The sequence below is a fragment of the Antechinus flavipes genome, chromosome 3 (genome assembly GCF_016432865.1).
Source record: "Antechinus flavipes isolate AdamAnt ecotype Samford, QLD, Australia chromosome 3, AdamAnt_v2, whole genome shotgun sequence".
Lineage (NCBI taxonomy): Eukaryota > Metazoa > Chordata > Mammalia > Dasyuromorphia > Dasyuridae > Antechinus > Antechinus flavipes.
Genome location: NC_067400.1, coordinates 589,103,460 through 589,118,605, shown reverse-complemented (window position 1 = coordinate 589,118,605; position 15,146 = coordinate 589,103,460). Strand labels below are relative to the sequence as shown.

Genomic DNA, 15,146 nt, shown 5'->3' with positions numbered 1-15,146 from the left:
GGTAGGCCCAAGGAAACAAAGAAAGCTTTTATTTAGTGTGTGCTTTGTCAGGTTTTAAAAGTTTTCTCATTTGTTCTTGAAAACCTTGGGTGGTGGGGACTTTTGTTAATCCTATTTTACAATTGGGGAAACTGAGGAAGGCAGCTTTCTCCAGGGTCACACAGTGTATCTGGTGTAGGATTTGAACTCAGACCTTCGTGACTCCAGACCCACTCCTTCATCCTCTCTGCCACTTAGATGATAGTCAATAAACATTAAGCATCTAGTATGTGCCAGACATTGTGCTAAGTGCTGGGAATGCAGAGAGAAAAAAAAAATCTATTCCCAAGGAGGGAGAATTCTAATAGAAGATCCGTTAAAAAGAAGTGGAAAAGGGGGTAGGGAAAAGTGCCCATCAAGCACGGTAAATCCTGCAGTTGGTCCTTAAGGGAAGGATTGAGGGGATCTCCAGGTGTGAACCTTTCTAGAAGAGGGGGGGAGCCCCAAGGGCTGGAGGGGCTGTGCAGGGTGGGACCTGGAGAGTAATGGGACCTAGGCAGGTAGAACCTCATCCTGAGCGGCCCTAAGAGGACTGAAAGCTGTCTGGCCATTCCGTTTTAGGAAATGAAATGAGACCAAGGCTTTGGAAGTTTAATCATAAGGTGTTCCTTTCCAGCCTTCTCCTTTTTACAGGGGAGGAAACTGAGGCAGGCAGAAAATTACCTGCTTAAGAGTCACACTGAAAGCATTAAAAGTGAAGTCTGAACCCAGATCCTCTGATTTTTCCCATTGTTAAATCTCCTCCTGAAGGATAAAAGTCCTTTCTAATCCTAAAATCTGTGATTTTACAGTTATAGACCCAGGAGATTAAGGGGATTAAACCCCATTCGAGCCCCAGAAAGGCAGGGAGAATAAAAGCAGGATCCTCCACAAGGGCCATGAGTAGTAGCCCCTTCAGGCTCTTGGTACCATAAAGAATAACTCTGCCCCTTATGAGCTGGATTTCAAGTCGCACAAAGAACCTTGCTCACAATACCATGAAGCAGGAAATTTAAATTCACACGTGCCCATTATACAGATGAGTTCATTAGGGCTCTGTGAAGTTAGGTTGGGTTACCCATGCTCACTTAGCTAGTCAGAAAGCCAGGACCCAAACCCAAGGTCCAGTTTTCTAGTCCAAAGTCTTCATTGTGTAGAGAAAGGACATGCTTGTCCAAGGTCACATGATTATTTTTGTGTAAAGTTTTAAAGCTTTCAAAGCAATCCTACCCAGATATTTGAGCTTTTCAGCAGCCAAAAGGCAAGACCCATAGTTTTTTGTTCTGTTTTGTCGATCTTAGGGTATAGGAGACCTGACTGGTCTTTCTAATCAGGGTAAGAAACGCCAAATGAGAGAGAACCCCTGCTCCCTTTTTTAACCAATACAGTTGGGCTCCTGTTCCCAGCCTTAGTGAGTTACCTAGGGTCATATACCTAAGCAGGACTCAGAAGAGGGATTTAAAAGTCAGGTCTTCCTCATTATGTCAGTGCTTGCACTAACCACTGCACCACAGTGATAAAGCTAAAAATCAGACTCTGCTCTTTCCAAATCAGCTGTTCTATCATGCTCGGTGCCTCCGGTGAAGGCCAGGATGAAAGACCTGTGGCTGGCAGACCAGGGCTTCTTAAATTTTTTTCACTCTTAACCTCTTTTCACCCAAGAAATTTTTATGTGACCTTTTATATACTTTAGTATATAAAATAGTTAAACATCAAAATTTTCTGCTAATCAAAAAGAAATTTGTTTTAAAACAATTCTTCAGTATACATACAATTTTAACATTAAAGAAAGCAAATTTGCATACTAACAAGATGGATGTGATTATTTTTATATAAAGAATTAATCTCAGAGACATTTGATACCTTTCACTGTAGCCAAATTTTTCATGACCCCCTCACCTTCAGTTAGGTGACCCTATAGCCGTTAATCCACAGTTAAGCAGCTTTGGTATAGAGCAATACAATGAAAACTCAGTTAAGAACCCCACAGAGACAGCTAGGGGAGCAGGTCAGACCAGGAATGAGTTCAAATACTGCTGTTCTTAGAGTATTTCTGGGCAAGTCACTGAACCTGTCTTGGGCTCCCTTTCTTCATCTGGAAAAATGAACGTTTTGGATAGGAGAGCCTCTAACACCTCTTTCAGCCCTTAATCTGATTCTGTGATGCAGTTAGTTAAGTGGATGCCCTGCCCTGCCCCCCCCTTCCCCCTCCCCTTTGTCAGCTCCTATCTCAAAGCAGCTGGGAGCTGCCCCCTACTGCGATGGGCCAGGCCCAGAGCTTTGTGGGAAATTAGAATTCTAAACAAGTGTTTCTTGAATTTGCAAGCTGGAGTGGGAGTGAGTGGGGATGGGATGGGGCAGCCCCATTCTGGTAAGGGCTGGGCTTGGGACAGCTAGTGAAACCTCCTTGGGGGTGGTGACTGTGACGTGAAAGTGGATTTGGGTGCTGGTTCTGCTGGCCACTCGCTGTGTGCCCTTGGGGAAGAAAATCCCTTCCTTTGTCTGGGGGCTCTAGAGTAAGGTGGGAGACAGAGGAGAGGCTGCTGAGGCCCTTTTCAATGCCCTAGAGGCTCCCTCGGAGCTGGAGCAATTTTGGGGGCTATCTGGTCCAAACCCATTTTTCAGAACAAGCTAAGGCCTAGAAAAGGATCCATAGGGTCAGAAATTCGGGGATTTCTGAAACCATTCTAGCTCAGCCCCTTCATTTTACAGGTAAAACAGGTCTGGAGAAGGTTCATTCTAAGTAGGGGATTTAAAGATGGCATCCGGTTCATCCCTTTCTCTTTAGAGATGCAGAAAATTGACGCCCTGAGGGGAATTTGTGCAAGGTCGCACGAGATTAGAACTCAGATCTCCAACATCGAAGTCAGCTCCCCCTTCCGCGCGGGGGGAAGGGGAGACTTTGGTTTCATGGGGTCCCTCCCCCTATATCTAGGCTGGATGGGCCCTGCCGATTTTTCTGGAATTAAGGGGTGTGCGTTATTGGGGCGGGGGTCGTGACGTGTGAGCCTACGGCGGCAGCGGCTTCAGCGGATCTCGCGCCCCGGAGCCCCAGGTCCCGGGACACTTGGGGAGGTTCCGAAGGCCGGCTCCTCCCATTCCCCACCCCCGGGACGCCCCCCGCCCCTTCCCCGGCCGCTGTGGCGCGCGGCAGCCCCGCCCCGGGCCTCGATCGGCCGCGCGGGCTGCAGGGCCGGAGGTAGGAGGGCCGAGCATGGCCGGGATGGCTGGGAGGGCGGGATCCCGGGCGGTGGCGGGTGCTGAGGAAATGCAGCGGCAAGGTTCGCCCCGGCAGAGCCGGGACTGCGTTCCTTTTTTTTGGGGGGGGGCGTGGGGGATCCCCTTCTACCCAGCCCGGGGCCGGTCCGCGCGCGTTCGGGGCGCAGGAGAGGAAGCTGCGGTGTGGCGGGGGAGGAAGGAGCTGGCCCGTGGAAGTAGTGAAGGGGGGGAAGAAAAGAGCTGGGGGGGCGGATGCTGCCCTGCCAGCTCCGGGCCCCGCCCCAACCCCGTGGGAGGGGCCCGCCTCGAGCTAGGACTGGATGGACCCACGGGGCCCGTGGCCGCGCTCCGCCGCTCCTCCAGCCCCTCCATCCTTAGGGACCGTGGCCTGATTGCGCCCGAGATGGTGGGAGGAGAGGGCCGGGCACTGAGGGCACAAGCACGGAGCGCGTCCTCCTCGAGCAGTGCGAGCTTTGGGCAGAAACTCCTTGGATTCTCCTCCACGGCCGGGGCCATCAGCTGCCCGGGGAGCAGGGGTTCTAGAAAGCCCTCCTCCAAGTGGGGACCCCCATGTGCCTCCCTTCTCCCATCCGGCTACGGATGGGACCTGAAATCCCGCCATTAGCTCTCTTCCCCTTGGCGTCTTTTAGCCTCCGAGCATTTATTAAATGGCCCAAGGTCGAAACAAAGCCGCCATCCCTGCCCTCGGGCAGCTTACACCCTGGTGGAGGGAGCCCCGGAGCGGGCAGCTGCCCTGCCATACGTGGGGTGTCAGAGATCCGGGCATTCCCTCCTACTGTCTGCCCAGAATGGCCCTGCTAGCGCAGTTCGAAACATATACAATGTAATTTCCTTCGAGGAAGAACACTAGCTACACGTAGGAAGAAGAGAGATCGCGTTTGAATTAAGCCTGGAAGAAAGCGCCGGGAGGGAGGGGGAGAGCAGGCGCGGGGTTTATTCCTGCACCGGGGAGACAATCTGTGGGAAGGCAGGGAGATGGGGAGAGGCCTTTTATGGGGAGCGTGCGGGGAGAGCCACGTACAAGCCTTCTCCTTTACAGATGGCTAGCTAGCTAGAAATCTCAGGCTGGGGGGGAGGGGGAGGGGGAAGACTTAAGCAGGGACCCAGGGGGATCAGAGAGCGGAGGCTTACTGGTTTCAGCCTCCTGATTTTGCAGGGAATGTAGAAAGTCTAATGCAAGCATTTATTAAGTGCTTACTGTATGCTGGCCAATCCAGTTAAACTCTGGGAATACAAAGAAAAAAAGGGAAAGACAATGCCCCAAGGAAGGCAGCCTGGTGTAATAAAAGGGATGGCGTTCTGGAGGTCTGGAGACCTGGATTCCAATCCCAGTTCTAGAGGCAGCCTAGTATAATAAAAGGGATGATGTTCTGGAAGTCTGCAGATCAGGATTCAAATCCCTGTTCTAGCTTGTGACTTTATGAGCTGGTTAAACGCCCTCAGTTTTGGTTTCCACATCTGCAAATTATGGAGACTGACTCCCAATCTTCCCACCACCTAAGAACTTTTGAAAACCTTAAATCATTATAGACATAAGAAATTATTGTTAGGAAGTATTGTGGAAGGAGTCAGAATTTGGTTTCCAGTGGCTCCCCCACTGCTGCTTGCGTTTACTTGGGCAGGCCCCTTGACCACTCCAGGATGTGGATTCCTCATCTGTAAAATGAAGCGGTTTGAACTAATAATTTCTGAGGTTTCCCCTTCTAGTTCTAAAATCTATGAAATGTACCGGAGGTAGTAGATGATGCATATTAATGAACTCCAGAACATTATGTTCCTCACCCCACCACATCTCTACAACCAGCAAATATAATCTTCAGAAAGCACAGGTCTGACCTGCCACTGACCTGCTCAAGAATTTTCAGTGGCTCCCTATTACCTTTAGGATAAAATTCAGACTCCTCACTTGGAGTTTAAAGCTCTTCGTAGCCAAGCTTCAGCCTCCTTTTCTTTTTCTTTTTCTTTTTTTTTTTTTTTTTTTTGCAGAGGCAGTTGGGGTTAAGTGACTTGCCCAAAGTCACACAGCTAGGAAGTGTTTAATGTCTGAGGTCAAATTTGAACTGGGGTCCTCCTGACAAGGCTGGTGCTCTATCCACTGCACCACCTAGCTGCCCCATTCAGCCTCCTTTTCTAGGCTTATTTTATGTTACTCCTCTCAGTACACTCAGATTTCTGGCTATTTTATGTGCTTTCATCTCGGTATTCTATCTCCTGAGCTTGGAAAGCACTTCCTCCTCACCTCTGCCTCCCAGAGTCCTTGCTGCTGGCTTCTTAGCCTCCTAATTGTCAACATCACTCTCACCCTCTTCAGATTTACATTGCATTTTTTTCTTTCAATATTGTATCTCCCAGTAGAGAATAAGCTCCTTGAGGGAGGAACTTTTTTTTTTTTTTTTTGCTTTGTATCCTTATATACACACAGTAGACACTTAATAAATGCCTGTAAATTGAATAGTCTTTGAATTGTCAAGTGATGTTTTCCTAGAGATTAGTTGGCAGCCAGCCTAGAGCAAAATAACAGTTCACATTTATATTGGTCTTTAAAGAGGGCTTTCTTCACCACAGTCCTGTGGTTAGGGTATTATTATCCCTAGTTTATGGACAAGGCTCAGAGCTAAGAATGGCCAGAGCTATAATATTTTCTATAGCACCTTAAGGTTGGCACATTAATGCAGTCCTTGGAGGTAGATACTGTTATTCCCATTTTACAGATGAGAAAGCCAAGACATATAAAGGCTGTGGTCACACAGTGTGGTAAAAGTGAAATTCAAATTTAGATCTTTCAGACTCAGCAGCCAGGGCTCTAGCCACTGTACTCCCCAGCTGCCTCCAGGTCTAGTCCATTCTGCTTGTCAGATGGAGGTGGGGGGTGATGGTAGGTTGTTTAGTAAAAGGTTTTGAAGCTAAGGGTAGAAGTTGCTCCAGATACCTCAGAGAGGCCTTTTGGCCCCTACCCAAAGAACTCCTTTCTTCCTCCCCATTTGCCACTCTGTTTATTAACCCCCCTCTTCCCCCCCCACCTGAATACTCAGCATTTAATATATGCTTGTTGCCTTAGCCAAATACGGGCCCAGCCCGGAGACCAGGCTGGGACTCCGGCAGCTTTAGGGCCAGAATCCAACAGCCCTGAACCTTGGCTCTGCCTGGGGCTGAGAACGGAGGATCCTGGCCAAGTTCCTCTTGTTTCTCTAAGGGAACCAGCCCTCACCGCTGCAGAGCCTGGACCGGCTTGTCTTTAACCTTGATACCGTGCCAGGTGAACACAAAGCTCCGATCTGCCTGCTGGAGGCAGGTCACTGGACCGAGGCGCCCAATAATTCTTGTGCTGTTTGTGGTAAATCTTTAACGGAGTCCAAGATGTCTATCAAGGAGGGTTTTTTATTTTCTCCAGGTAGTGGACAAAATAATGCTTGAATAAAAGTCACACTCCAATATTCTAAGATACAGGGTGGGATAATCCCCTGTAAAACTCAGTTTCCCTATGTGTAAAAAGGGGAGTTTGATAGTTCCTTGGAAGCATCCAACAATATAATGTCCTGAAAGTGTTCTCCAAGCCTGAGTCATACAAATATAGCTGTTACTGTTTTGAAAAGTTAGGAATGGAATTAGGAAGCACTGGGTTCCGGTTCTGCTTCAGCAGATTTGGTTTATGGGTTGGTTTAATCTTTTAGTGCTCCAAGTAATAAAGCTACAAATTACACATTAATTTTTGATTTGGGTAGAGGGAGTTTCCACACTGGTACTTCCCTATGCCCATGAAATCACAGATCCAGATCAAAATAAAAAGGTTTTTTATTATCAGAGGGCAAAATTGAGGAAAAGAAGCATATAGTGTCATATAAGGTAATATCATATATATGCTTATAGATAATTATATGTATAATATATAATCTTTATATGTGATATATATAGTAAGGAAATGTCATATTGTAAGGTAATTAGCAGAGAGACAATTCAAAGGTAGGTCCTTTGGCTTCAGATCCAAGGTTCTTCTGACTGCTGTCATTTCTTTGTGGTTTCTGCTCGGATTCTTTGTGGGCACAGCTGTGAGGATCTGCCACCTTCCTGCCCAGCTTCCTTTCTGCCTGAGAATCCCTCTATCTTGGACATGACCTCAGACTGATTGTGTAATAACAGAGCTTGAAAGGATCTCAGAAATCATCCTTGCCTTTTTTACAGAAGAGGAAACAGTTGCTTTCCTTCAGCCCAGCAACCTTTTTCTTTGTAAGTTTTAAAAGGTGAACTAGTTACTATTACAAATTTTGATTCAAAGGCAACAAACTTTTATTAAGTGCTTACTGTTTGCAGAGCACCGCACCCCGTATTGGGAAGAAGTACTTTAAATAAAACAGAATTCCTGCCCTCATAGAACCTAGAGAATGGGGATGTATCAATAACAACTGACCTTTTTTTTACTTTTTTAAATAATATTTTACTTTTCCAAATACATGCAAAGATAGCTCTCAACATTCACTTTTGCGAAACTTTGTATACCAAATTTTCCTCTTCTCCTCCTCCCTCCCACCTTCCTGAGACAGCAAGCAATCCAATATAGGTAAATATGTGCACTTCTTCTAAATATATTTCCATCATCTTCATACAGCTAACATTTATATAGTGCTTACTGTGTGCCAAGTGCTTTACGATTATTATCTCGTTGGATTCTGAGAGTTAGGTGCTATTATTATCCCCTTTATATAGATGGGGAAACTGAGGCAGAGTTAAGTGACTTGCCTAGGGTCACAGAACTTGTAAGTCTGGACCTTGACGCCTTGGCTGGCTCTAATAACAAGGAAAAAGCATTGAAAGTAAAAGGGTAAAAGCTGAAAAAAAGCATTCACTGGGTGGAGGGGAGGGGATGAGGAGACTCTGAAGTGACCGTCCACTTCGTGTGTGTCCAGAGTTGATTGCATGTTGCATCCCCCAATAGACAAAGCATCTGGAGGACAGGGACTTGTTGGCTTTGTGTAACTTTCATGCTCCTCACAACTCCTGGGGTTTTCTTGGCAAAGAATCCGTCCAAAAGCGGTTCGCCATTTCCTTCTCAAGCTCATTTTACAGCAGGGGAAACTGAGTTCGGCCCAGGATCACACAGCTAGTAAGTGTTTGAGGCTGGACTTGGGCTCGGCACATGAGCCTGGCCCTTGGCTCCCTTCCTTCCCCGCACCTGGTCGGCCCTCAGAGGATCTGTTTGCTTGAGCGAGGCTGGAGCCAAGGGTGGCTGATGGTCCAGAGCTTGCTGCCCTGCCCGAGCCTGCGCTGCCATCCCTCTCGGGGGCACCTTAGAGTTACCATCGTCCTCCTCCCTCAGTTTACAGGTGATGTCCATAGGGGTGATTATTCTGATTGGTGAGTGGAAGGCCGTGAGGATGAAGTCAGGAGCGGGGAGGATTGCTCTAGCCTTTTTCCTATAGATATAATGAAAAATCACTGGATTTGGAGTCAGAAGGTGGATTCCTAGCTTGACTCAGAGTTCCCTCTTGTCTGGGAGGAGGGAGAGATGGTTTCCTCCTCTTGAAAATAAGGGATTTAGATTAGATGAAGGGTCCTCAATCTACGGATCCAGCCATCAATCTCAGGGCACCTGGGAATTTTGATGGGAAAAAATTGGCTCTCCCCCCCACAATATGATTAATTTCCTTTGTATATAAAGACATACTTCTGAGGAAGGGACTGGGGGTCTTACTCCCTGCAGGGGGAGGGAATCCATGATACAAAAATGGTTTAAAAACCTCACATTAGATTATTTCTAAGATGTTTTCCATCTCTTAAAAGCCCTAAAACACCACATGGAGGACTCTAGGACCCAGAAGTCTTGCAGCCCGATGAATGAAGGGACCTAGAAGAAGGTGGGGGAATGAAGGAGAACTTGGCATTCTGGGGTCCCTCCCCCTCTCCCGCCTTCCCTGGTCACATGGGGGGGGGGGAAGAGCCGTCAGTCAGAGATTTAATTATAATCTGGATTGGCCCGGAGTCTCTGCTGAGGCCAGCAGGGGCAGGGGCAGGGGCAGCTGTCACTATCTCCTGAACAAGGAGGAGGGCATCTCCGTGCCCAACGCTGGATACCCAGTGCTCCCCCGGGCAGAGGAGGTGGCGGGGATTGGGTGCCGGGTGCCGCTGGGGCCCCGCTGCCCGTCTCCATGAGCTCCAGGGATGAGGGGCCACCGGTGGCTGCCCCAAAGTTGGAGTCAGTCATCCAGGTGGGTCCTGAGGGGAGGGGCCGGGCAAGAGCGAGGGGCCGAGGGGCTGCCCAGAATGGGGAGGGTGAGAATGGCCCCTTGTGATGGGTGGGGAGAGCCCGGACAGGGGGTCCTCGGCAGCTCAGGTGAGCGGCTGGATGGGGCTGGAGCCCGGATCGAGCCTGGGGCGGGAGGAATCCCAGCGGCGAGTTTGTGCTCCTCTGCTCTCCTCCTTGCCACGGCTGCTCCCACTAATGAGGATTTTTTTATCCAGACCTATGATTTCATCCCTGTAAGGCACTGTGGGAAAGGAAACTCCCTTTGCCCATTCACTAAGGCACCTGCTCTGGTCTTAGGGATTTAGACAATCCCTTGGTCCCCAAGAGATTGATTTGTCTGGGGTGTCTGGCAAGGGTCTGTCCACAGCAAGGATGTGTCTGGCCCCTGGGTTTTCCTGACTGAAGCCCCCTCTCTAGCCATGATGGCCATCCTGCTTTTCAGAAAGAATCTCTGACGGCCGCAGTATAATAGTAACTGACTCAATAATCAGAACAGCTGATAGCTGGAGAATGCTTGGTCTCCATTACCTCATTGGAGTCTTATTTGGTGGGAGGGGGCGGAGGCACTACAGCTCATGATACCTGTGTGATAAAGCAGGAGACTCCTCTGAAAGTGGACTTGCTCATTGTTACAAGCCAATAAGTGCCGGGAGTAAGATTTGTACTCAGGGCTTTCTGACTGCCAAGTCCAGTCTTCACCTGTTCAGCTACTGTGTGTGTGTGTGTATTTATATATAGATAGATAGAGAGAGAATTTATGTAATTATAAGCCACTTCCCAGCTCAGTTTTGCCATCTATAAAATGACTACTTGAATGAATGAATGAATGAAAAAGCGTTAAGTATTTACTGTTTGAGTTCTAAGGTCCTTTCCACCTCTCAGTCTATTGATCTACGTGAATAAGATGGCCCCCGTCCATGCTCAGTGGTTTTCTACTGGTAGCTTTGGGGAGGGGGGAGTACTCTCCCTCAGAGAGGAGTGAACCATGGGAGAGGGTCCCGAGCCTCCTTCTCCAGCCTTTTATTGCTGGGCTCAGGCTCAGTAATATGTTTCCTCCTTATTCATTTCTCCACCAAAACCAGTCTAGGTGCCTGAGCTTGGCTAGCATGCCATGTGTTGTAGGATTTTTCTGGGTGGGATTCTCAGGGATGGAAGGGGACCTGAGAAGGAAAGGGAAGGGAAAGTTTGGGTAGTGAAGCTCCTGCCGAGAGCTGAGTGGAGGCCCTCTGCTCTCGAGCTTGGTTGGTGTGCTGTGTGTGTAGGACCTGAGTGTTTTTTTGTGTGGGATGCTCAGGACAGAAGGTGAGCTCTGAGAAAGAAAGGGAGGGTCTGGGTAGTGAAGTCATCAGTTATTGGGGGGGAAGGTCTCCATTTTCCCTACCCTGTCTCATCCAGCACACACACAACTTGGGCGATCCCAACCCGGTTGTGTCTCTTTAGGAGTTCCTCTGATGGGGAAGGACCCTGTGTCTGATTATGGTCTTCCTGGAGCTAGAAAAAACAATGAGAAAACCTTGTCGGGTCCTTTCCTGCTGTTGCTAGGGGTGTTGGTGCAGAAAGAGCTTCAGGCTTAAATTTGAAGTTTGAGTCTCTGGAGCACGGCACGGCTACTGACCTATTTGGATGAAAATTGAGCCAGTTTCTTCACTGTTTAAACAAAGATATTATTTTATATGTTTATATGTATAGTTATTCTATATTATGATATAGAATATATTTCTATATTATAGAAATGGGAGGTGATATTTGATGAATCTTACATGCATCCTCTTCTTTCCACTCACAGGGCACCATCCTCATCACCTCGCATCTAAACTATTGCAACAGCTCCTTAATTGGACACTACTTTTGCAGACACTTTCCTCCTCCTGCAAAACTATTCTTCCTAAAGCAAGCAAAAGCTGACACGTCATTTTCCTTCCTCCCCTGCTGAAGAATTCTCAGTGGCTCCTTCTTACCTCTAGCTTAAAATACACTCTTTTTGATGCTTAAAGTGTCACACAGTCCCAATCTAGCCTCTTTCCCCAGGCCTAGTCTGTTCTAGCCACACTGGCTTCTTGCTTTTTGCAGAAGTCAGCATTCTGCTTCCTACCCCTGTGGATGGGTTGTTCCATGTCTAGCATGCTCTTCCTTCTCATTTCTGTGCCTTAGAATCCCTAGCTTCTTTCAAGACTGTAAGGTCGTTCTGAATATTCCTAGTTGCTATCTGTCTGCTTTAGGTTATCTCTCTGTCTCTGTCTCTGTCTCTGTCTCTGTCTCTCTCTCTCTCTCTGTTTCCGTCTCTGTCTCTGTCTCTCTCTGTCTGTCTCTCTGTCTCTCTTTCTCTCTCTCTCTCTCTCTCTCTCTCTCTCTCTCTCTCTCTCTCTCTCTCTCACACACACACACACACACACACACACACACACACACTCTTATCTTGGAATCAGAAAGACCTGAGTTCAGATTCAGTATCTGACATCTCGCTGTGGTCCTGAAGTCAGTTAACTTACTGATGGGGATAATAATACACCTGCCGTAGTGTTGTGGTAAAGCTCAAGCTGCCTTATCAGATGTGAATAAAATGCTTTTCAGCCTTCATAGAAATGCTACCCAATTCGAGGCAGCGGTCATAGAACAATAATATCTGCATTAAAATCCTGCCTCTCACATACATGAACTTTCTGAGCCTCCGTTTCTTTATTTGTAAAATGGGGATGATACCACTAACCTCACAGGGGTATCGTAAGAATCAGATAATAGTTGCAAAATGCTTTTATTTTGCTTTTTTAAAATTAGATTTTTAAAAAAAATTTACTAAGCTTTTATTTTTTCTCCCTCTTTCCCACCTTCCCTCCCCCTCACTGAAAAAAAAAAAAAAAGAAGAAAGAAAAACAAAACCCTTCGAAAAAGTTTGCATAGTCGAGCAAAACAAATTTCCATATTGGCCACATCCAAACCTCCATGTCTCCTTGTGCACATTTAGTCCATCACTTCTCTGTTAGGAGGTAGGTAGCGTTCTTCCTCGTCAGTCCTTGGGGGACCCGGTCGGTGATTGCGTTGATCCGAATTCTTAAGTCTCTTAAACTTGGTTATCTTCACACTGTTGTTTTGCGTAAATGGTTCTTCTGGTTCTGCTCCCTTTGTTTTGCGTCAGTTGTCAGGTTTCTCTAACACCATTCCCTTCATCATTTCTCACGGCGCAATATCTTCTGTCACTTGCATATCCTATACTTTATTTAGCCATTCTCCAATTAACAAACCCTTCCTAGGTTTCCAGGTCTTTGTCACCACAAAAAGGTGCTATAAACATTTTGGTCCCTGTGAACCTTTGATCTCTTTGTAAAGCTTGTGGTTTGGCTGTTAGTACTGTTTACATATGAGCACGGTGCCCAGTACATTGTAGCCCAGTCATTTGATGGAGTAGAATGTAAAATTTTTGGAGGGGAGGGAAAGGCAATTGGGATTGAGTGACTTGCCTGAAGTCACACAGCTAAATACGTTAGGTGTCTGAGGCTGGATTTGAACTCAGCTCCTCCTAACTCCAAAGCTGATGCTCTATCCACTGTGCCATCTAGTTGCCCCTGTATTGCAACCTCCTTGAGGGATTTCACTGTCTTGGCACCTGACATAATGCCTGGTATACAGTAGGTGTTTAAAAATTGCTTGTTGGATTGGATGGATATTTTTCAGGCCTTGGCCACTTCTCCCTTCCATCCTATGAGATCCCACAGTGTCTTCTCAGGACGTTTACTATGCTGGGAAGCAGCACGTTAAAATGAAATCCTGGGACTTTTCTGAGGCTTGCTTAGCCCCCTTCTTCCTTGACCCCTGACACTCAGGATTTCTCTGCCTTTCTTCTCTCAGAAACTGGAAAACAGCCTCCTGAACTCGGAGGAGGAAAAGGGCCTGGCAGTGCAGGACCCAGCCCAGGACATAGGGCCCGCCCGCCTGCCTGCCTGCATCCGGGAGATTGTTACTCGGAACTTTGCTGAGCCGGAGAACCCAGGTATGGACCCTGCTTGTGAGTTCTTCCCTCCCCTTGGGCATCTTGGGGGCTTTAGGTACTCCAGGACAGTGAGAGACTAGAGAGCTTCAGAAGTGTGGGATCCATAGTACTTATGGCTGAACCCCATATGGTTGGGGGTGTATGGACCCTGCTTTGTGGGAGTTCTTCCCCCTGGGCATCTTGGGGAACCTTTAGGTACTCCAGGACAGTGAGAGACTAGAGAGCTTCAGAAGTGTGGGATCCATAGTACTTATGGCTGAACCCCATATGGTTGGGGGTATATGGACCCTGCTTTGTGGGAGTTCTTCCCCCTGGGCATCTTGGGGAACCTTTAGGTACTCCAGGACAGTGAGAAACTGGAGAGCTTCAGAAGTCTGGGATCCATAGTACTTATGGCTGGGAACCCCATATGGTTGGTGTTAGATATGCCCATATTTGCAGAGTTTGGGGGTCCTAGAACCAGCTGCACCCTGGCCCTGGGGGGGAAGCACCAGCCTATTCTGTGTCTCTCAACTGGGACTGTTTCTCTCTCTGGATGCCTTCCCCCCTCTGAAGGGACTCCGCCATCCAGTAATTCTTCAATCTCCACCCTCCATTGGGTGTCTGAGAAGGAAGGTCATGCATAGGGCCTGATTTCCCCAGCCTCTTGGGCCTGAGCCAAAGGGCTGACATCTCTTTCCCTCACTTCTCCCCCCAGAGGCTGCTCAGACCCCAGAGATGGCGTCCCTGCTGACCCTCCAGGAAGAAAACCGCATTCTGCAGCAGGAGCTATCGCGCATCGAGGACCTATTGGCCCAGAGCCGGGCAGAGCGGGATGAGCTGGCCATAAAATACAATGCTATCAGCGAGCGGGTAGGTCCTCGGGGAGCTTGGGCTAGGAGGGAAGGGTGAATGAGACTCGGGGGCACCACATTCGGGGTGATCGGGAGAATGGCCTCCATGGAAGGAGAAGGGATGGGCAGAATGATCAGATGATTCCACCTCCTTTTACTCCCCGGTGTCATGTATTTCATCCACGGTCTGGAAATTCAGATCCATGTCTGTGAGCCGGAATCGTATTGTCCAATGTCCAATATATCCAATATATTGTCCGATATATTTATATTTCAAGAACGTGTGCATTTTCCCGTGTGCATGTCTTTGTGTATCTGGGTGTGTAATGATTGTTGTGATACCGTTTAGAACCACAGAATTCTGGCTTTCAGGCTGGAAGAGATCTTTAGAGGTAATTTAGTCTTCTCGATAAAGAAACTGCAAGTTTGGACTGGCTTTCCTGTTGTTCCTCATATGGCCATATTCCATCTTCCTTGGGCATGGAGGAATGGATCCCAAACCCTTTCTGTTCTATGACTCCCATCCCAGTGTATTCTTTCCTGCTTCCAGTCCGTTCTCTAAGATTTGGCAAAGTGGTGTTCCTAAAACAGGGCACTTCCCCTGCTCAAGAAACTTCACTGGCTCCCTATTACCTCCTCTGTTTGGCATTTAAAGGCTTTCAGGACCTGGCCCATCCAGGTTCGTGGTTCATTCAGCAAGCAATTTAATTCATTCGGTTTCTACTGTGTACCAAGAGATGAAGGAGGAAACAAGGTTTGAGAACTGATAATGGGGTGAGGGAGGGCGAAGAATCCAAGATAATTATGCCATGTGCAAATGCAGATGAGTAGA

At 47.8% G+C, this 15,146-nt stretch overlaps 1 protein-coding gene across 10 annotated transcripts in view; it reads left to right on the top strand.

Moving 5' to 3' along the window:
- Positions 1-3,083: 3,083 nt before the first annotated feature.
- The window catches only part of CROCC (ciliary rootlet coiled-coil, rootletin), an 83,233-nt gene continuing 71,170 nt past the window's right edge, over positions 3,084-15,146 (top strand). For 7 of the 10 annotated variants that reach the window (XM_051988432.1, XM_051988428.1, XM_051988427.1 and 4 more), the window contains exons 1-3: positions 9,222-9,458; positions 13,340-13,481; positions 14,179-14,333. In XM_051988432.1, the coding sequence (XP_051844392.1) occupies positions 9,399-9,458; positions 13,340-13,481; positions 14,179-14,333 (357 nt within the window). In that variant the 5' untranslated portion in view covers positions 9,222-9,398. Of the gene's footprint in view, positions 3,218-9,221; positions 9,459-11,927; positions 12,481-13,339; positions 13,482-14,178; positions 14,334-15,146 lie in introns of those variants that run through there. The other 3 variants (XM_051988430.1, XM_051988431.1, XM_051988429.1) reach the window with 3 other exon arrangements.